Here is a 19,011-nt window from a genome sequence, read left to right as displayed (position 1 = left end):
ATTACTCTTTATAGCATCGGACCTTGCTTCTATCACCAGTCACATCCACAACTGGGTGTTGTTTTTGCTTTAGCTTCATCCCTTCGTCTTTCTGGAGTTGTTTCTCCACTGATCTCCAGTAGCATATTGGGCACCTACCGACCTGGGGAGTTCATCTTTCAGTGTCCTGTCTTTTTACCTTTTCATACTGTTCATGGGGTTCTAAAGGCAAGAATACTGCAGTGGTTTGCCATTCCCTTCTCCAGTGGACCACATTCTGTCAGACCTCCACCATGACCCGCCCGTCTTGGATGGCCCCACAGGCATGGCCTAGTTTCATTGAGTTAGACAAGGCTGTGGTCTGTGTGATCAGATTGGGTAGTTGTCTGTGATTGTGGTTTCAGTCTGTCTGCCCCCTGATCCCCTCTCTCAGCACCTACCATCTTACTTGGGTTTCTCTTACCTTGGACTTGGGGTATCTCTTCACGGCTGCTCCAGCAAAGCACAGCCGCTGCTCCTTACCTTGGACATGGGGTATCTCCTCACGGCCGCCGCTACTGACCTTGGCTCTGGGGTAGCTCCTCTCAGCCGTTCACCACTCCAGCGCCGCACTGGTGTATTTAGAATACATAAAATTTTAAAACATCATCATATATTAACTATATCTATGTGCATTGTGCACTGTGACAGGGGACTATTAAGATAAATTATATCTGATGTCACAGGGAACCTGTTCAGAGCTAAAAGGAAGTGATTCCTGCTTTGTTGAAAAAGCAAGTTTGTAGTTAGCAGTTCTCAAATTTTTAGTCTCAGCATGCCTTACACTATTAAAAATTGTTGAGGACATTTTTCACATAACTAAAACAAATGATTCTAAAAATTGTATGGAAATACAAAAGACCCTTAACAGCCAAAGCAATCTTGAGAAAGAAGAATGAGGTTAAATTTGTCACACTCCCTGATTTTAAACGTTACTGCAAAGATCCGCATAGTCAAAGGTATGGTTTTTCCAGCAGTCATTTATGGATGTGAGAGTTGGACCATAAAGAAAGCTGAGCACCGAAGAATTGATGCCTTTGAACTGTGGTGTTGGAGAAAACTCTTGACAGTCCCTTGGACTACAAGGAGATCAAACCAGTCAATCCTAAAGAAAATGAACCCTGAATATTCATTGAAAAGACTGATGCTGAAGCTGAAGCTCCAGTAATTTGGCCACCTCATGCGTAGAGCTGACTCATTGGAAAAGACCGTGATACTGGGAAATATAGTTTGCAAGATGAGAGGGGGCGACCGAGGATGAGATGGTTTGATGGCATCACCGACTCGATGGACATGCGTTTGAGCAAGCTCCAGGAGATGGGGAAGGACTGGGAAACCTAGCGTGCAGCAGTCCTTGGGTCGCAGAGAGTCAGGCACGACCGAGCAACTGAAGAACAGCAACAGAGCTGCAGTTACCTAAACAGTATGGTCCTGGCACAAAAATACATAGCTATATGGAACAGAATAAAAGAGCCCTGAAATGAGCTCACACTTACATGGGCAATTAATCTACAACAAATGAGGAAAGAATATATGATGGAGAAGAGACAATATTAATATTTTCAGTAAATGGTGCTGGGCACACTAGACAGTCACGTATGAAAAAATCAAACTGGACTGCTTTCATATACCATGCATAAAAATATATTCAGAATGGATTAAAGGACTGAAATGTAAGACCTGAAACCACAAACTTCTAGAACAAAACGTAGACTGTAAGGTCTTTGACATCAGTCTTAGTCATTTTTTTCTTTTTTAATATATATCTCCTCAGGAAAGGGAAATTCACAGTTCAAAAGTTTGTTTCTTCTTTTTCCATGGGAAATATTCTTAATAATCAAACCATCAGTAAAATTTTTAAATTCTTTATTCTGTGCCCAGCACCATGTAGATATTTCACATACATTATATCATATAATCTGAAAACAACTCTGGGAAGTGCGTGTTGTTATCTCCACTTTATATGAGGCACAGTACACTTAAATGATAATTGCTTAAGATCATACAACTTGTTAGTGGCAGGCCTGGAATTCTCTAATTCCAAATCTTGCTCTTGACCACTTAATTGACCTTGGGTTAGATTCCTGTCACTTTCTACGATGCCTTTTCCCTACTACCTCAACCAGTGTGCCTAGAGTAGGACATGAAACACATTTTAATGTTTATCTAAATAAAATATAAATAGAAAACCTTTTCTTCTAAAAGTTACACTATATTCCAGTGCCGTCTCAAAAATCTCTTTGAGTTTTGTGTGGCTTAAATCTATACCATTGCTGTCTTTTTTTTAAGGCATAGAATATTGAGAATCGAATATGACCTTTCTAAGTCACTTATTTCTAAGTTTTTACTCTTAAATATATTGTTTCAAGTTTTTAAAGAGGACAAAGCAAACAAATGTAAAAAAATGTGTAAAACATAGACGTGCATAAATAAATAGTCATATAGTGAATGGCTGGGCAGATAATAAATGCTCAGTGTTTGTGAATTATTTGAGCTAATATATTACAGTTGATATTGCACACTTTGTTTATTGATGTGTTTTAATTATACTCTAACAGAAAATTCAGCATCAGGAAACATTCTTAGAATGTGCAAATAAATTATATCCTTGCCTTTCTTTCTATCAATTGACAATTGTATTAGGTTTTTGAATCTGAAAATTCAAGAAGGTGAAGCTCACAACATTTTCTGCCCTGCATATGATTGCTTCCAACTTGTGCCTGTGGATATAATAGAAAGTGTAGTTTCTAAGGAGATGGACAAACGATACCTACAGTTTGATATTAAGGTATGTTGCCAGTTATCTGTGTAATCTCCACAATTTAAATTTTATTAAACCTATATTAAAATTTTTAATTTTTGTTCTATTTTTGAACGCAAAGTAATGGACTCTGGCTTTTGTCTCTCAGAGTAAAGGAGTAGTGGCCTAAATTAAAGTTTTCAGCTAAAGTGTTGTTTTATAATCATGACAGAAGTAAAAGGGAAAATTGGCAATAGTAGTTTACTGGAAAAGAAAGCTTTTGTGCAGGACTGTTTGTTGGTTTGGGTGTTGAACTTTTGTAACTAATTGGTCAAAAAAACACTCATCCTAAATAGTAGCTATTTTAAATTTTCTAAATGATGTATTTTTACTCCTCAGTATAAATATTTAGAAATAAAGATTATCAACCTGGAAATTTATGGATTTTTTTATATTTCAAGTAATCATTTCATATAATAAAGTATAATGTTTATTTCATCTTGTTTTTCCCTTCTTTATTTTCACTCAGGAGTTACTCATTACTATATGCCAATCTTTTTTGTGGGATTTAACAGGCATGTTCAGATTTTTTTATAGTCTGAACCTTAATATGCTGCTGCTAAGTCGCTTCAATCGTGTCCAACTCCATGCGACCCCATAGACGGCAGCCCACCAGGCTCCCCCATCCCTGGGATTCTCCAGGCAAGAACACTGGAGTGGGTTGCCATTTTCTTCTCCAATGCAGGAAAGTGAAAAGTGAAAGTGAAGTCGCTCAGTCGTGTCCGACTCTTAGCGACCCCATGAACTGCAGCCTTCCAGGCTCCTCCGTCCATGGGATTTTCCAGGCAAGAGTGCTGGAGTGGGGTGCCGTTGCATTCTCCGAACCCTAATATATTGACTTTTAAAAAAGAAGTCCTGCTGTTTCTTTAACATAGAAAGTATCATAAAATTGGTGGGTTTTTTACATTTTTCATTATTGTGATAAAATACACATAAACTTTACCAGTTTAAACAGATTTAAGTGACCAATTTGTTGTTATTAAGTACTTTTACATTATTGTGCAACCATCATTACCCTTCACGGTTAGAATTTTTTTCGTCATCCCAAACATTGTGTTTCCATGAACACAAATGCCCCATTTCCCCTTCCCATAGCCACCACAAAGCACTGTTCTATTTTCTGTCTCTGTGTGTTTCTAGGCATCTTATATAAGTGGTGGCAGTGGTGGTTTAGTCTCTAAGTCATGTCTGACTCTTGCAACCCCATGGACTGGAGCCTGCCAGGCTCCGCTGTCCATGGGATTTCTCAGGCAAGCATACTAGAGTGGGTTGCCATTTCCTGCTCCAGGGGATCTTCCTGACCCATGGAAGCCTGGTGGAATCATATAAGTAGAATCATACAGCATTTGTCCTTATAAACCATATTATATCCATATAATATTATATTATTTGATGTAAGTGGAATCATACAGTATTTATCCTTATGTGCCTGGTTTATTACACTTAGCTTAATGTCTTCAAGGTTCATTCACATTGTAGCATGTATCAGAATTCTTTCTTTTTAAGGTTGAGTAATATTCCAGTAATGTAGTAGCACATTTTGTTTATCCACACTTTCATCCATGGACATTTGAGTTGTTTGTGCCTTTTGATTAATGTTAGTAATGCTCCTCAGAGAAGGCAACTGCACCCCACTCCACAGAGGAGCCTGGAAGGCTGCAGTCCATGCGATCGCTAAGAGTTGGACACGACTGAGCGACTTCACTCTCACTTTTCACTTTCATGCATTGGAGAAGGAAATGGCAACCCACTCCAAAATCCCAGGGATGGGGGAGCCTGGTGGGCTGCCGTCTATGGGGTCACACAGAGTCGGACACGACTGAAACCACTTAGCAGCAGCAGCAGCAGTAATGCTGCTATGCATAATGGGTGTACAAATATCTATTCCAGTCCCTGCATTTAATTATTTGGGGTATATATGCAGAAGTGGAATTACTGGATCATATGATAACTCTGTGTTTGTAATATTGATTTTTATGTATTATTAAAGTACCATGTAGAAATTTATTATTCTAATACAGCTAATCCTGAAATAAAATTCTGTTTATTATAATTATTTTCCATCAGAAAAGTAGCATATTGTGAGAAAACATTTTTAAATTACACATTTTCGGTATGAATAGTTGCATTTTTATTCTGTCATCAATGTACTTGGTTCTTAGATTAAAGAATACATAAATTTTAAAAATTATTACTAAGGTAATTGCCACATTTTTTTCCTTCTTATTTAATACATTCCAGTACTGTTTTAAGTATTTCTTGAAACTGACTACTCTTTGTTTTTTCATTTCATTCTGTTTCATTTCATTCATTCTGAAGTAAATTGACATTTACACTCTGTTAGAATTGAGAGTTAAAATATTTTTTTATGTTTTGTTATTGCTGTTTAAACAGGCCTTTGTTGAAAATAATCCTGCCATTAAATGGTGTCCTACTCCAGGCTGTGAAAGAGCAGTCAGACTGACAAAACAAGGATCAGACACCTCTGGGTCTGATACACTCAGCTTCCCCTTGCTCAGAGCTCCTGCTGTGGACTGTGGGAAAGGACACCTCTTCTGCTGGTCAGTACAGGACAAGTTGGAATAGCCTAGTCACCTTTCTGACAGTTTTTAAAGAGACTTTATACTCTGAGTCATGCCTTTAAGTAGTATTTTTGATACCGTTATTATTTATTAAAAAATGTGTACAGTAGTGATAGTTTACATTTACTGTGTGCTTGATGTGTGCCAACCACCTTGTCAAAATTTTCAGATATTCATTTCTCCCAGCAGTGCTGTGAATGGAATGCTGTTATTATACCCATTTTACAGATAAGGAAATTTAGATGCAGAGTGGTTGCCCTGGGTTATATAGCTAGGAACTGGCAGAAATGAGATTAGACTCCGTCTCTGTTTGATGCTAGAACCCATGAATTTGAACTTTAATACCAAATTATTGACCTTAGATTAGAAAATATTTAGAGTTTGATATCTTTTCTTAAATTAAAAGACGCTTACTCCTTGGAAGGAAAGTTATGACCAACCTAGATAGCATATTCAAAAGCAGAGACATTACTTTGCCAACAGAGGTCCATCTAGTCAAGGCTATGGTTTTTCCTGTGGTCATGTATGGATGTGAGAGTTGGACTGTGAAGAAGACTGAGCGCCGAAGAATTGATGCTTTTGAACTGTGGTGTTGGAGAAGACTCTTGAGAGTCCCTTGGACTGCAAAGAGATCCAACCAGTCCATTCTGAAAGAGATCAGCCCTGGGATTTCTTTGGAAGGAATGATGCTAAAGCTGAAACTCCAGTACTTTGGCCACCTCATGCGAAGAGTTGACTCATTGGAAAAGACTCTGATGCTGGGAGGGATTGGGGGCAGGAGGAGAAGGGGACGACAGAGGATGAGATGGCTGGATGGCATCACTGACTCGATGGACGTGAGTCTGAGTGAACTCCGGGAGTTGGTGATGGACAGGGAGGCCTGGCGTGCTGCGATTCATGGGGTCGCAAAGAGTCGGACACGACTGAACGACTGATCTGATCTGATCTGATCTTTTCTTAAAGTAGAAGTGTCTAGCAGTGATACTTAACCAGGGATGCCCAGAGTTTAATATAAAACAGCTTTTCCATATTTTCATTCTAGACCCTAACAAGTGAAATTCTGATTTAGTGGATTTTGAAGAAAAAACTCTTACGTGATTCTGTTGCACAGTCCCAGTTAGAAACCACTTCATGTATCTTGTGTTTTATATAATTTCTAGTGCCTGATGAGTACTCAGTAAGTATGAACTGGTGATAAATCAGTAATGGATGTACAGTCAGTGTGTGTAGTCACTTGACTGTGTGTTTGTCTAACATCAGCGTTATACTTTATTCAGAGTAGTTTCAATTATAATAACTTTTGTTTTTGTTTAATGATCAGAGGAAGAAATAGTATTTGTAATGCTTTTTGCTCATTTCCAGATTTATCACATATGCAAGGATATATTTGAGGTGGATATAAAACACTAATCTTTGTTTAGTATACCTATCAGAATCCAAAGTCAAATTGTAGCACTGCTAGATGGTAAAAGGGCATAGTTATGGAAATGTCCCTACCATGAAAGATCTATTTCTTACACTCATCATCATTATCATTAGCTAAAATTCTTATTTGAACTGCCAACCTATATATAGCAGTGAATTCTAGGTCAGGTGTCAATAACGTAGTGTCTGCACCAATTTTTTAAAATAAAGTTTTATTAGAACACAGCCATACCTGCTCATGTCAGTTTGTTTACGTATTGTCTGTGGCTGCTTTCAGACTGTGACAGTATCGAGTAGTTGTAGCAGAAACCATGTGGCCTGCAAAACTCAAAATATTTACTATCTGATCCTTTACAGAAAAAGTTTGCTAGGCTTCTATGCTAACTGCTTGAATATAATGATTAATAAAAGAAAAACAGTGTTTACTACTTTCATAACTAAATCAGATTCAACAAGTAAAATAGCAACAAAATACTGAATAAATACTTAGAGTATATCCACATACCTGTATCCACATGTGGTAGTTTTACACAACATTTAAAAAGCACATGCCTAATTTTTACTTTTGGGCTTCCCTAGTGGCGCAGCTTATTAAAAAGCAAGACATTACTTTACCAGCAAAGGTCCATCTAGTTAAGACTATGGTTTTTCCAATAGTCATTTATGGATGTGAGAGTTGGACTGTAAAGAAAGCTGAGCACTGAAGAATTGATGCTTTTGAACTGTGGTGTTGAGAAGACTCTTGAGAGTCCCTGGGATGGCAAGGAGATCCAACCAGTCCATCCTAAAGGAGATCAGTCCTAAATATTCATTAGAAGGACTGGTGCTGAAGCTGAAACTCCGATACTTGGCCACCTGATGTGAAGAACTGACTCATTTGAAAAGACCTTGATGCTGGGAAAGATTGAAGGCAGGAGGAGAAGGGGACGACAGAGGATGAGATGGTTGGATGGCATCACCGACTCGATGGACATGAGTTTGAGTAAACTCCGGGAGTTGGTAATGGACAGGGAGGCCTGGCGTGCTGCAGTCCATGGGGTTGCGAAGAGTCAGACACAACTGAGCGACTGAACTAGACTGAAGTGACTCTGTGGTAAAGAACCTGCCTGCCAATGCAGGAGATGTGATTTTGATCCCTGGGTTGGGGAGATCCCCTGGAGGAGGAAATGGCGACCCTCCCCAGTACTCTTGCTTGGGAAATCCCATGAACAGAAGAGCCTGGTAGGCTCCAGTCCATGGGATCACAAAAGAGTCGGATACTACTTAGCAACTGAACAGCAGCAACAGATTTTTCATTTTACATGTTTTATTATTCAATGGTTGACCCTTAATTCCACCTCATTACCCCAGCAGAAGAGATAAGGATCCAGCAACAGAAATGGGAAGTGAGTTAATGAATATACATAAACTTAATTGTAGATAAATTATCCATAGATGAATATGAGTCTACTTTGTTTAAAGTAAGAGTATTTAAAATAAGGACATAAAAGAACTTATTTGAAGTGAGTTTCTTGAGAAACTTAAGTTCTACTACCTTCAAGCACTCTGCCTAGAATGTTACTAATTATGTACTATCCTTCGGAAAATCATTTTCTGAGCCCTCTGGTTCGTGTAAGCTTCCCTGGTTTAGAAAAAACTGATTAAGAGGGTTTTTGAAGAGCCTACAAAAATGGAAACCACAGATTAGTAAAATGTTTAGAAAATAGAAAACACAAATTAGTAAAATATGTAGAAGATAAGATGATAAACTGTGGTTTCTGTGGTCTAGTTTTTATTAGATTTTTAACTCAGAATTAGCTTTTATGTTCTTGTATTCTTCCCCACCTCTCTTTGTATGCTATAGGTAGCAAGTTTGGATTAACTGAAAATATGGAAACTAATAGAGAAACCTACCAAGATAGATTAGATTGTAAAATATACATATGCATACGCATACATGATGCTGTAAGCTGTACATTTCCAGTGTAGTGTTTAGAGAAATATGTCAGTTTACTCTTTCTCATACCCAAAATATTAGGCTGGATATACTCAATCTGCATTGGAAACTGTATGCCAAAATCACAGGTCCTACTTGGAATTTTATCCCAGTTTAAGGGGTCTGTGGATGGCCACGTGGATTTAAGATCACGCTTATTTACTCCTCCTGGTGGCAGGATGGTAGGACTTAGCCAATAGTATCATCATTTTCTAAGACTGCAATTCAAGATTTAACCTTGTTACTTTTCAGTTTTGAAATTCCTTAAGCTACGAGATTGATATATTTAGGTATATGATACATGTATTTTCTAGGATTTCTCTATTGCTTCACTTCTCTCACCATTGATTGGCATTTTTGTTTTTACATAGCTGCCTACTCATATCCACTGACTATATTCATAGCTTTGCCTGTAATCAGAAATTCTAAGAAAAAAAGAAGTTCTAAGGAGAATTCTGCTGCCCTTATCTCATGTTTCAAAGATAAAAAATCTGCCTCATGCAAAAGGAAGCTTTGCAAGAGAGATCTTTATAAAACAAAAGCATGTGATTCAGGGTTTGCTTCTTTCTTTCTCCCAAAAGTTCAAAAATATTTTCTAAATATGATTGTAAAAACCATCAGAAATGCCAATAATAATTTCTTCTTTTTAAGAATTAAATGTGACAGTATCAACTGAGAGCTGTCCCCAGGATATGTCTGCCTGGATAGAATGAATATATTCATTGTTAGGAGGGAAGGTGGGAGTAGGCATTTTTCTTCCCACTACAATATAGCCCTTTCTGTTCTAACTTGTTCACCAACAAGTTCTGTGCCCTTAATAACTGAACCTAGAATGCTTTCTCCCACTAGCCTATATGATGACAAATTTGTCAAAGTATTTGCCACCAGTCATTGGTGTCTTAGTTAACACTTCTTCAGGAATTTAGCTTTCCAGTATCTGCAGAACTTTCAGTATCTTCATTATTTCTATCAGAATACTCTCTCTCCCTACACATGGCAAGATCTAGATTCAGATCAGATCAGATCAGTCACTCAGTTGTGTCTGACTCTTTGCGATCCTATGAATCGCAGCACGCCAGGCCTCCCTGTCCATCACCAACTCCTGGAGTTCACTGAGACTCACGTCCATCGAGTCAGTGATGCCATCCAGCCATCTCATCCTCTGGCGTCCCCTTCTCCTCCTGCCCCTAATCCCTCCCAGCATCAGAGTCTTTTCCAGTGAGTCAACTCTTCGCATGAGGTGGCCAAAGTACTGGAGTTTCAGCTTCAGCATCATTCCTTCCAAAGAAATCCCAGGGCTGATCTCCTTCAGAATGGACTGGTTGGATCTCCTTGCAGTCCAAGGGACGCTCAAGAGTCTTCTCCAACACCACAGTTCAAAAGCATCAATTCTTCGGCACTCAGCCTTCTTCACAGTCCAACTCTCACATCCATACATGACCACAGGATATCAGTCACCTATTGACGTCTGACATCATTGTCATTGCTGTGCTTTGCAGAAGTTGAGGCTTGTTTTCTCTTATGCCTTAGTTTTCAGAGAAACTTAGTAGTATTCAGTGGCAACACTCTCTCATTCACGGTTTTTGCTCTAGCCTCCTCCTTTATTTATAAGCTTCTTTTAATGGACACGACTGAAGTGACTTAGCAGCAGCAGCAGCAGCATTGGAAAGTAGTAGAAACTGTGCCAACGGGCTGTAACACTCAGACATGATCATACTGATTAGCGATTGAGGAATCACCTGTGCCCTCCTGTGAGGTTCTAGAAAAGAAAAACTGACTGCTCTGTAATGCAGCATGGCCTCAGTGAGCCAAGCCCACTAATAAGCAAGTACGGCCTTTGGAAGACATGGCATTCATTTTTTTCAGACTCTATTTGAAAGCAAAGGACTTCTTCCTCCATTATTATTTTTCTTTTTTTCTGTCAGAAAATGTGTTGACAGCACAATCAGTCATTGTGATACTGATTCTACTAGGAAATAAATAGTGAATATGCCGGGGGAGGAGGGAAATCCTAAACTTATTGAAAATAATTTATTTTACTGACTTCATTTGTTTTGTTTTAGATATTGCAGATTTGTAAAATTTCTGCACTGTGGTTTTTTATGTTCATTTGGGTTTTTTTCATGATTCATGAGAAAAATAGATTCTATATTCCATTTTCAGACAACACATGGAAATACTGTTCTTAGATCTGTGGCATATTTCTTATTCTAATATATGTGTCAAATTAAAATGAACAGTCATCACAGATATCCCTTACATTTCTGGAAAGCAGAGTTGATTTTAATATGTGCTAAAATATATACCAAATACATCTACCTCCACTTTTAATCAATGCTATATTTTTTAAAAGGCTGTTAAATTATAGCTTAGTTACTAAGGAGCTATATAAAACCAGTTTTGGAAAAGATTTCCCAAATACCAGATATGGTAATAGTCAGAAATTTAAGAAAATTATTCTTTCAAGGTGTACGTAGTGATTTTTTTAGGTATACAATTTGATGGCATTAAGTACAGTGTTGTGAAACTGTCATCCCATCCATTTTAGAACATTTTTATCATCCCAAACAAAATCTCTGTAACCAACAAGCAGCAACTCCCCACCCTGCCTCCCTGCCACATCTCCTGGTAACCATCATTCTACTCTTTGTCTCCATGAATGCCCCTATTCTAGTGAAGTCATACAATATTTGTCATTTTGTATCTGGTTTATTTCACTTAACATGTCTTCAAGATTCTTTCCATGTTATAGCATGTATCAGAAGCTCGTTCCTTTTTATGACTGACATTTCATTGTGTGTATATACATATACCTTTTTATGACTAACACTTCACTGTGTGTGTGTATATATACATATGTATATATATTCATTGTTTATGCAGTCATATGGCAGTGAGCAGTCTAGTTCCCATCTTTTGGCTATTGTGAATAATGTTATGAGCATTGGCATCAAAGTTTGAGTCCTTGTTTCCAATCCTGTTGAAACTCTTTGAGGAACTGTACCACAGTGTTTTCCATAACAGCTGCATCATTTTACATTCCTACCAGCAATGCACAGGGGTTCCAGTTTTTCCACATTCTTCCATACACTTGTTCTGTCTTGTTTTTCAAAAATAGTAGCCATGGGTATGAAGTAGAATTGATATATTCTTAACATAGTGGAATGTTACCTCATAATTGTTTGTAAGACTCTATCTGTCAGTTGGCAAGTCTTCTTAACAAAGCTAAATTGTAAATAAGTTTTTTGTTTAAAATGACACTGGTGGTGATAATGGTGATGATGGCACTTATAGATTGCCTTTTTCTTTCCCCAAATTAATATTTTGTTATTAATTGTAACAGTTTGTCCTATAGAGTATAATATATTGAATTAAACAGTTTGTAAAGGTCTATGTCGTTTTTAATGTTTGACTTTTATATGCCTATAGAAAGAATATATAATTAAATTACAATGATACATTGATGGGGTTTTTATTATTTAAATCAAAATTTGCCAAATGCCAATAGGACAGAAAATTAGGATTTGTCAAACACTTGAAAGTCAGTTAGATTGCCCTTGCTGTTACTTGGGGATTCAGAGGTAAAAGTAGTGACAAGAATGTAATGTAAAATAGTACTTCCCAAACTTTAAAATGCAGAAGGGTCATGCGGTTATTTTGAGAAAAGGCAGATTCTAATCAGTATGTCTTATGCAGTCTGCTCCTGTGCAGGTAAACAAGCTCCCAAGTAATGGCAGTGCTGTTCCCCAGGGGAACATACTTTGAATTGCAAAAATTTAAACTGTTAGTGAGACAGAACCTAACCGATAAAAATATCTTTACCACTCTTAAGGCCTGCCTGCATGCTAAGTCACTTCAGTTGTGTCCAACACTTTGCAACACAGGAGATGTGGATTTGATCCCTGGATGTTGGAAATACCCTGGAGAAGGAAATGACAATGCATAGAAGGCAAGAATACTAGAGTAGGTTGTCATTTCCTTCTCCAGGGTGTCTTCCCCACCCAGGGATCAAACCTGTGTCTCCTGCATTGGCAGGAAGATTCTTTACCACTAGCCCCACCTGGGAAGCTGAAGGACTAAGTTATAAATATTAGTTAATATGTTTAGAGCCTTTTAAAATGTGGGAATAAATGCACTGCTGAAGGAAAACTCTGGCCTAGTACTGCCGAGCTGTAGAGTCAGGCTTGCATTCTCTCTGCTGAAATGCTTCATCTCTCAGGGGCCGCTGTGCCGTAGTGTTCTCAACTTTTCATTCAAAACAGTACTTCCCACCTGCTCTTTTATCTTGATGTTGATGAAGCATGTTTTAAAATTGCCTTTTCCATGTTTTCCTCTTCAGGGAGTGCCTTGGTGAAGCCCATGAGCCTTGTGACTGCCAAACGTGGAAAAATTGGCTACAAAAAATAACTGAAATGAAACCGGAAGAACGTAAGGGGAATTTTAGATAGCTATATATTTTCTAATAGCATTCCAAAGATAATGTGGTCCTGTTTCTTAGTCTTCATTTCTAAAGATTTCAGGTTTTTTAATGGAGAGCTCCTCTTTGAAGCCCTCTAGCCAGTATCATTTTGGAGATCTCAGGGGAAAGCATAGACAGGTTCCATGTTTCTAACAGACTTATTAGGACTCCAAGGTAAATAAAGTCACTCTAAGTTCTGCTCCTATAGTCCTTCTCTTTTATCCTGGAGTGAGCTCACCAGCTTTTCTAGACTTCATGAGAAGAAATGCATGGTCTGTACTGAGAGGAAGCTTCCAGTGGAGGGTTAGGCAAGTCAATTTCTTGCTATTACGTGGTTCTGTAGATTTACTTAGATTAAATGTGATGTCTGTTTAACTAGTTTTTAATGAGATGTCTCTAAGTATAGTTTCTCTGTTCATCCTCACAGAAATGGTAATAGAGACTGATGGTGGTTATGCCATTGCACAGATAGGAAGCTAACAGATTGGACTGAGTGACACAGGGCAAATAGAATAGGTTTGAATTAGCCTTCCTAATAGCAGTTCCTATGTTCGATAGGTAAATATATCTGCTTTGCCATAATTTTTTACCCCCTGACGTATTTTATGACAACTGTTTTATTTTAAATTACTATAAATTAAAACTCATTTGGAGTTTTTTGACTTTTTAAATATTGGAGTTTGAGGTATTGCAAATCAGGATTAAGAATTCACGTGGTTCATCTTCACTTATTATGAGCAAAGCACATAATAAAGATGACATCAATCTCCAGGGAGTACAGAGGCTAGTAGGGAAGCAGTCAGATATTACAGTTAGCTATCATATGGTAGCTAACATAGTTAGGTTAGATGAGAGTACAAAAACAACTAACTAGGTTGGGGACAGAGGATGTTAAGGAATCCTCCTGATAGCAGCAAGATATGAATTGAGTTTTAGCATATCTGCAGAGGCATATCTGTCAGCAGCTAAAACAATACTGAAAGGGACTGGCTGGCAGCCTTGAGTTCCTCAGGCTTGTGTTACTATTATATTGGACAATATACCATTGCCTGAAAAATGGTTCTCAGCATTTTATATTCACAAGATGATATTGTGCACTGACTCAGGATTATTCAGATTCATGGAAAAGAGACAACTTAAGTAGACTAGAATACCAGTTTATTAACTGACCATGAGAGCGATCTCTTTCACGTGTTAAGAAAATGCATGTTCTCTAAACAGGAGCAGAGGCAACTGGATAGTCTTAGGACATTTTATAGTGATATCTGGTTAATCATTGCTTTCCTGAACATTGATTGTTCAGTCAAATATCTTCTAAATACCAGCTTCCCAAATCAGAAAGGTTTGTATAGATTGTTCTTGGTCCCCTGGTTCATTGTATCTCTCCTCTGAATACCAGGTAGACTGTGTCATTGCTCTCTGGTTACCCATCCATTTTCCCTGTTCTTCGTCTGTGTGTAGTATGTCTATGTATGATAGTTCCATAGAGAGATTAATACCATTACCCTCCAACACATTTAAATATGGCAAGATGATTGGATTTTGCTTTCTTTTCCTGCTTCTGACACCTGGAAACATCTATATTTCCGTGAGAGATGGCTTGCTATTGCCCACCTACCTGCATATCTTTATACATTCTGTGGAGTTTAAAATTAAGGTCCATGGGAGAAATTTGCAAAAGATGAGGCTGGAAAGATAGGTGTTGCCAGATTGAAAGAGTTCTTGCCAAATGGTCTGAGTTTATCCTATTAACAGAATAAGCTGTAGAATGCAGTGTTCGAGTAGGGAAGTAACATGGTTAAGATACTGTTTATTAGGATAACTGATGACTAGGAGTGATAGACTAAAGGAGGGCTAGACCAGAGGTGGGAAGGTAGGTTTTTAGTTTGGGTCAGAGACTAGATCATGATGTCACTGGTCAACTTAGGAGATTCAGGTAGAGGAATAGCTTTCAGGGGAAAATAATGAATTTTGTTGTGGCCATTTTGCACTCAAGTTACTTGCAAGACATATGTGTGGAGATGTCTGGTGGATTTTAACAAGCGCCTGTCTGCAGCTCAAAACAGATGCTGAGAAAACTTAGGAATAACTTATTGCCTTTAAATGGTGTCTTCATTATGTCTTTCGCATTTATTTAGTACTATTTTATGGTAGAATACAGAAATAGAATGCCCTCTATGCTCTTGAAATTTACATTTTAGAGATGGAGACAGCTGTGTACAAAACTCAGGACAATAAGTATTAGAGATGCTGTTAGAGAACAGTATACCTGTGATACATTGTGAGGGAGAGGAGAAACAAAGGAGGGGATTAGTTAAGAGATCATCTAGGAGAGAGGTAGGGAAAGCTTTATAAAAATAATTGATGCCTAAGCCATATCTTGAAAGGTGGTAGATGTTCTTCACACAGACGAAAGTAAGAAGGGCATTCTAGGCTCTGGTGCAGTAGGGCTGTGAAATAGCACAGCATATCCAAGGACTGCAAGCAAGTCCCTTTAGCCAGTACAAACATGCAGTGAGAGATGAGACAGCGCTTGCAGGGGTGGGGTTGTATGTAACGCTGGGAGGTCTTGCTTTATCCCGAGACGCCAAAAAGGAGTTTTAAGGAAGGACATGGTAACTGAAGATGTTTGCTTAGAAAATCAGTCAGGTGCAAGTGTGGATGCTGAATTAGGGAGTAGGTAAGAGCACTGTTTCTGCAGTAACCTCAGAATGTACAGGTAAGATGATACAAGGGCTTGAACAAGACAAGCACCACACTTGGGAGGAGAGAGGTATATAGAAGAGAAATAAGATAACTTCATTGTACGTACAGCTTTTTGTACAGTATAGCTTTTTGGTGGAACTGTGACAGAAGATTCTTGCCTAAGACAAAGATCTTGATATGAAGAGAGAAGACAAATAGAGTTAGAAAACGGTGCACACGGGGTATACATGGCTGTCTCTGGTGCTCGGAGATAGGGAGACCTCAAGTGAAAACTGAAGATCACCCTCAGAGTCCCAAATGGTATCTTACTTCAGAAAGATGGAGGAACTTTAGAAAATTCGATAGGAAGCAAGAGACCCAAGACACCCACAAGTGGTCTACTGTAGAGGGAGCCAACACCAAGATTGCAGAGAAGATTCCCTGTTGCTAAGAAAACTTTCTCACTATCCTGATGCATACCCACCACAGTGAAAGCTGGTAGTGACCAGTAAACTCTTAATGGCCACTTTTAAGTGTATGAAATTTATGGTAAGACTTAAAGCAAACAATAATAGGCCAATTGTAATACTTAAGTAGAACATCATTGTTAAATATACTAACACAAAAATAATACTCTAAAAGAGAAAAGTTTGATTTACTACTGTGTTGGGTTTACATATTAGTTTGGGTCAGGGTCACATATATTTGACATAAGAATTTTCAACGGAACTGGTAGATTCATGAGACTGTTTTCTCCCTTATCCCTGGTTTTCCAGAGTCTTTAAATTATGAGACTTAAAAGGAGTGACAAAATCTAATTGATGAGAAAAATACTAGAAAATATACTGAGAAAATATTCTTTCAATTATTAATTGAAATTAATTCCATATAAAGTTGAAACACTGTCTTTTAGTACCGAACCTACCTCTATTGTGGCTAATCAGAGCAAGAAACAGGAATGATTATATTTTCTGTGAAATTGTAATTTATAAAAATTTAACACCAGCGTTTTTTCATAGTACACATAATAATGGTTACTAAATGAAATTCAAATAGTTTTTAAGAATTCAGTCTTTAAAAGCAACTTTGTTTTCACTAACGGATGTTGATTCTATTAATATATTGTTATACTGTAATACTTGATTAAATGAGATTAATTTTTCTTACAAAGAGACTGGATTATTAAGGAAAGAAGATCAAGATCCACATGCAGCTGAAAAAAAAGTTTGGAAGTCTGAGGGGGTGAAGAGGGCTCACCAGGTAGATTGAAGGGGCCTTGCGTGTTGTAGGTACTGAGAAAAGTATATACAAAGGGCAGATGTCCGAAACGAGCTTGCTCAGAGCACTGGTAGTGAAGGCATTTTTTCTAGCACAAGGATTTGTTGTTCTGATAGTCGATTATTTTCTGAACACCACTTACTTCATGTAATCCCCTAGAATGCAGTCAGAAACTAGCATTCTTTCTCCAAGGGTGGGAGAAAAAAACTGTTATGTTGCAGGCTACACAGCTGCTTTGTTTAAATGCCTTTGTGCTTTATTTATTGTAACAATGGACAATAAAGGTCATAAGAATATATTGGAGCCTCTGAGCTAAAAATAACGTTGTTGCTAAAGGGAGGAGAAAGGCCACTACTTCTAAACAAAAATCGGACATTGTGCTTAGTAATTAGGTTTTATAGCAGCACCTTTTGTAGACAGCATTACCTCCAGAGCTCATTAGTAGCCACTATGGGTAGTAACTCTACACATGGACATCACCATGGTCAACACCGAAATCAGAAATATTCTTCGCAAAGATGGAGAAGCTCTATACAGTCAGCAAAAACAAGACCAGGAGCTGACTGTGGCTCAGATCATGAACTCCTTATTGCCAAATTCAGACTGAAATTGAAGAAAGTAGGGAAAACCACTAGACCATTCAGGTGTGACCTAATCAAATCCCTTATGATTATACAGTGGAAGTGAGAAATAGATTTAAGGGACTAGATCTGATAGACAGAATGCCTGATGAACTGTGGATGGTAGTTCGTGACATTGTACAGGAGACAGGGATCAAGACCATCCCCATGGAAAAGAAATGCAAAAAAGCAAAATGACTGTCTGGAGAGGCCTTACAAATAGCTGTGAAAAGAAGAGAAGTGAAAAGCAAAGGAGAAAAGGAAAGATATAAGCATCTGAATGCAGAGTTCCAAAGAATGGCAAGGAGAGATAAGAAAGCCTTCCTCAGCGATCAATGCAAAGAAATAGAGGAAAACAACAGAATGGGAAAGACTAGAGATCTCTTCAAGAAAATCAGAGATACCAAGGGAACATTTCATGCAAATATGGGCTCGATAAAGGACAGAAATGGTATGGACCTAACAGAAGCAGAAGATATTAAGAAGAGGTGGCAAGAATACACAGAAGAACTGTACGAAAAAGATCTTCATGACCCAGATAATCACAATGGTGTGATCACTGACCTAAAGCCAGACATCCTGGAATGTGAAGTCAAGTGGGCCTTAGAAAGCATCACTACGAACAAAGCTAGTGGAGGTGATGGAATTCCAGTTGAGCTATTTCAAATCCTGAAAGATGATGCTGTGCAAGTGCTGCACTCAATATGCCAGCAAATTTGGAAAACTCAGCAGTGGCCATAGGACTGGAAAAGGTCAGTTTTCATTCCAATCCCAAAGAAAGTGCCAAAGAATGCTCAAACTACCACACAATTGCACTGATCTCACATGCTAGTAAAGTAATGCTCAAAATTCTCCAAGGCAGGCTTCAGCAATACGTGAACTGTGAACTTCCAGATGTTCAAGCTGGTTTTAAAAAAGGCAAGAAACCAGAGATCAAATTGCCAACATCCGCTGGATCATCAAAAAAGCGAGAGAGTTCCAGAAAAACGTCTATTTCTGCTTTATTGACTATGCCAAAGCCTTTGACTGTGTGAATCACAATAAACTGTGGAAAATTCTGAAAGAGATGAGAATACCAGATCACCTGACCTGCCTTCTTGAGAAACCTATATGCAGGTCAGGAAACAACAGTTAGAACTGGACATGGAACAACAGACTGGTTCCAAATA

General features: G+C 38.2%; 1 protein-coding gene across 4 annotated transcripts in view; it reads left to right on the top strand.

The window, feature by feature from the left end:
• ANKIB1 (ankyrin repeat and IBR domain containing 1) overlaps positions 1 to 19,011 on the top strand; it is a 157,127-nt gene that overhangs the window by 115,014 nt on the left and 23,102 nt on the right. For all 4 annotated transcript variants that reach the window (XM_070369867.1, XM_070369865.1, XM_070369866.1 and 1 more), the window contains exons 8-10: positions 2,662 to 2,806; positions 5,213 to 5,379; positions 13,140 to 13,228. In XM_070369867.1, the coding sequence (XP_070225968.1) occupies positions 2,662 to 2,806; positions 5,213 to 5,379; positions 13,140 to 13,228 (401 nt within the window). The remainder of the gene's footprint in view (positions 1 to 2,661; positions 2,807 to 5,212; positions 5,380 to 13,139; positions 13,229 to 19,011) is intronic.

This window comes from Bos mutus, chromosome 4 (genome assembly GCF_027580195.1).
Source record: "Bos mutus isolate GX-2022 chromosome 4, NWIPB_WYAK_1.1, whole genome shotgun sequence".
NCBI classification, from domain to species: Eukaryota; Metazoa; Chordata; class Mammalia; order Artiodactyla; family Bovidae; genus Bos; species Bos mutus.
This window is presented reverse-complemented; position numbering and strand designations above follow the sequence as displayed.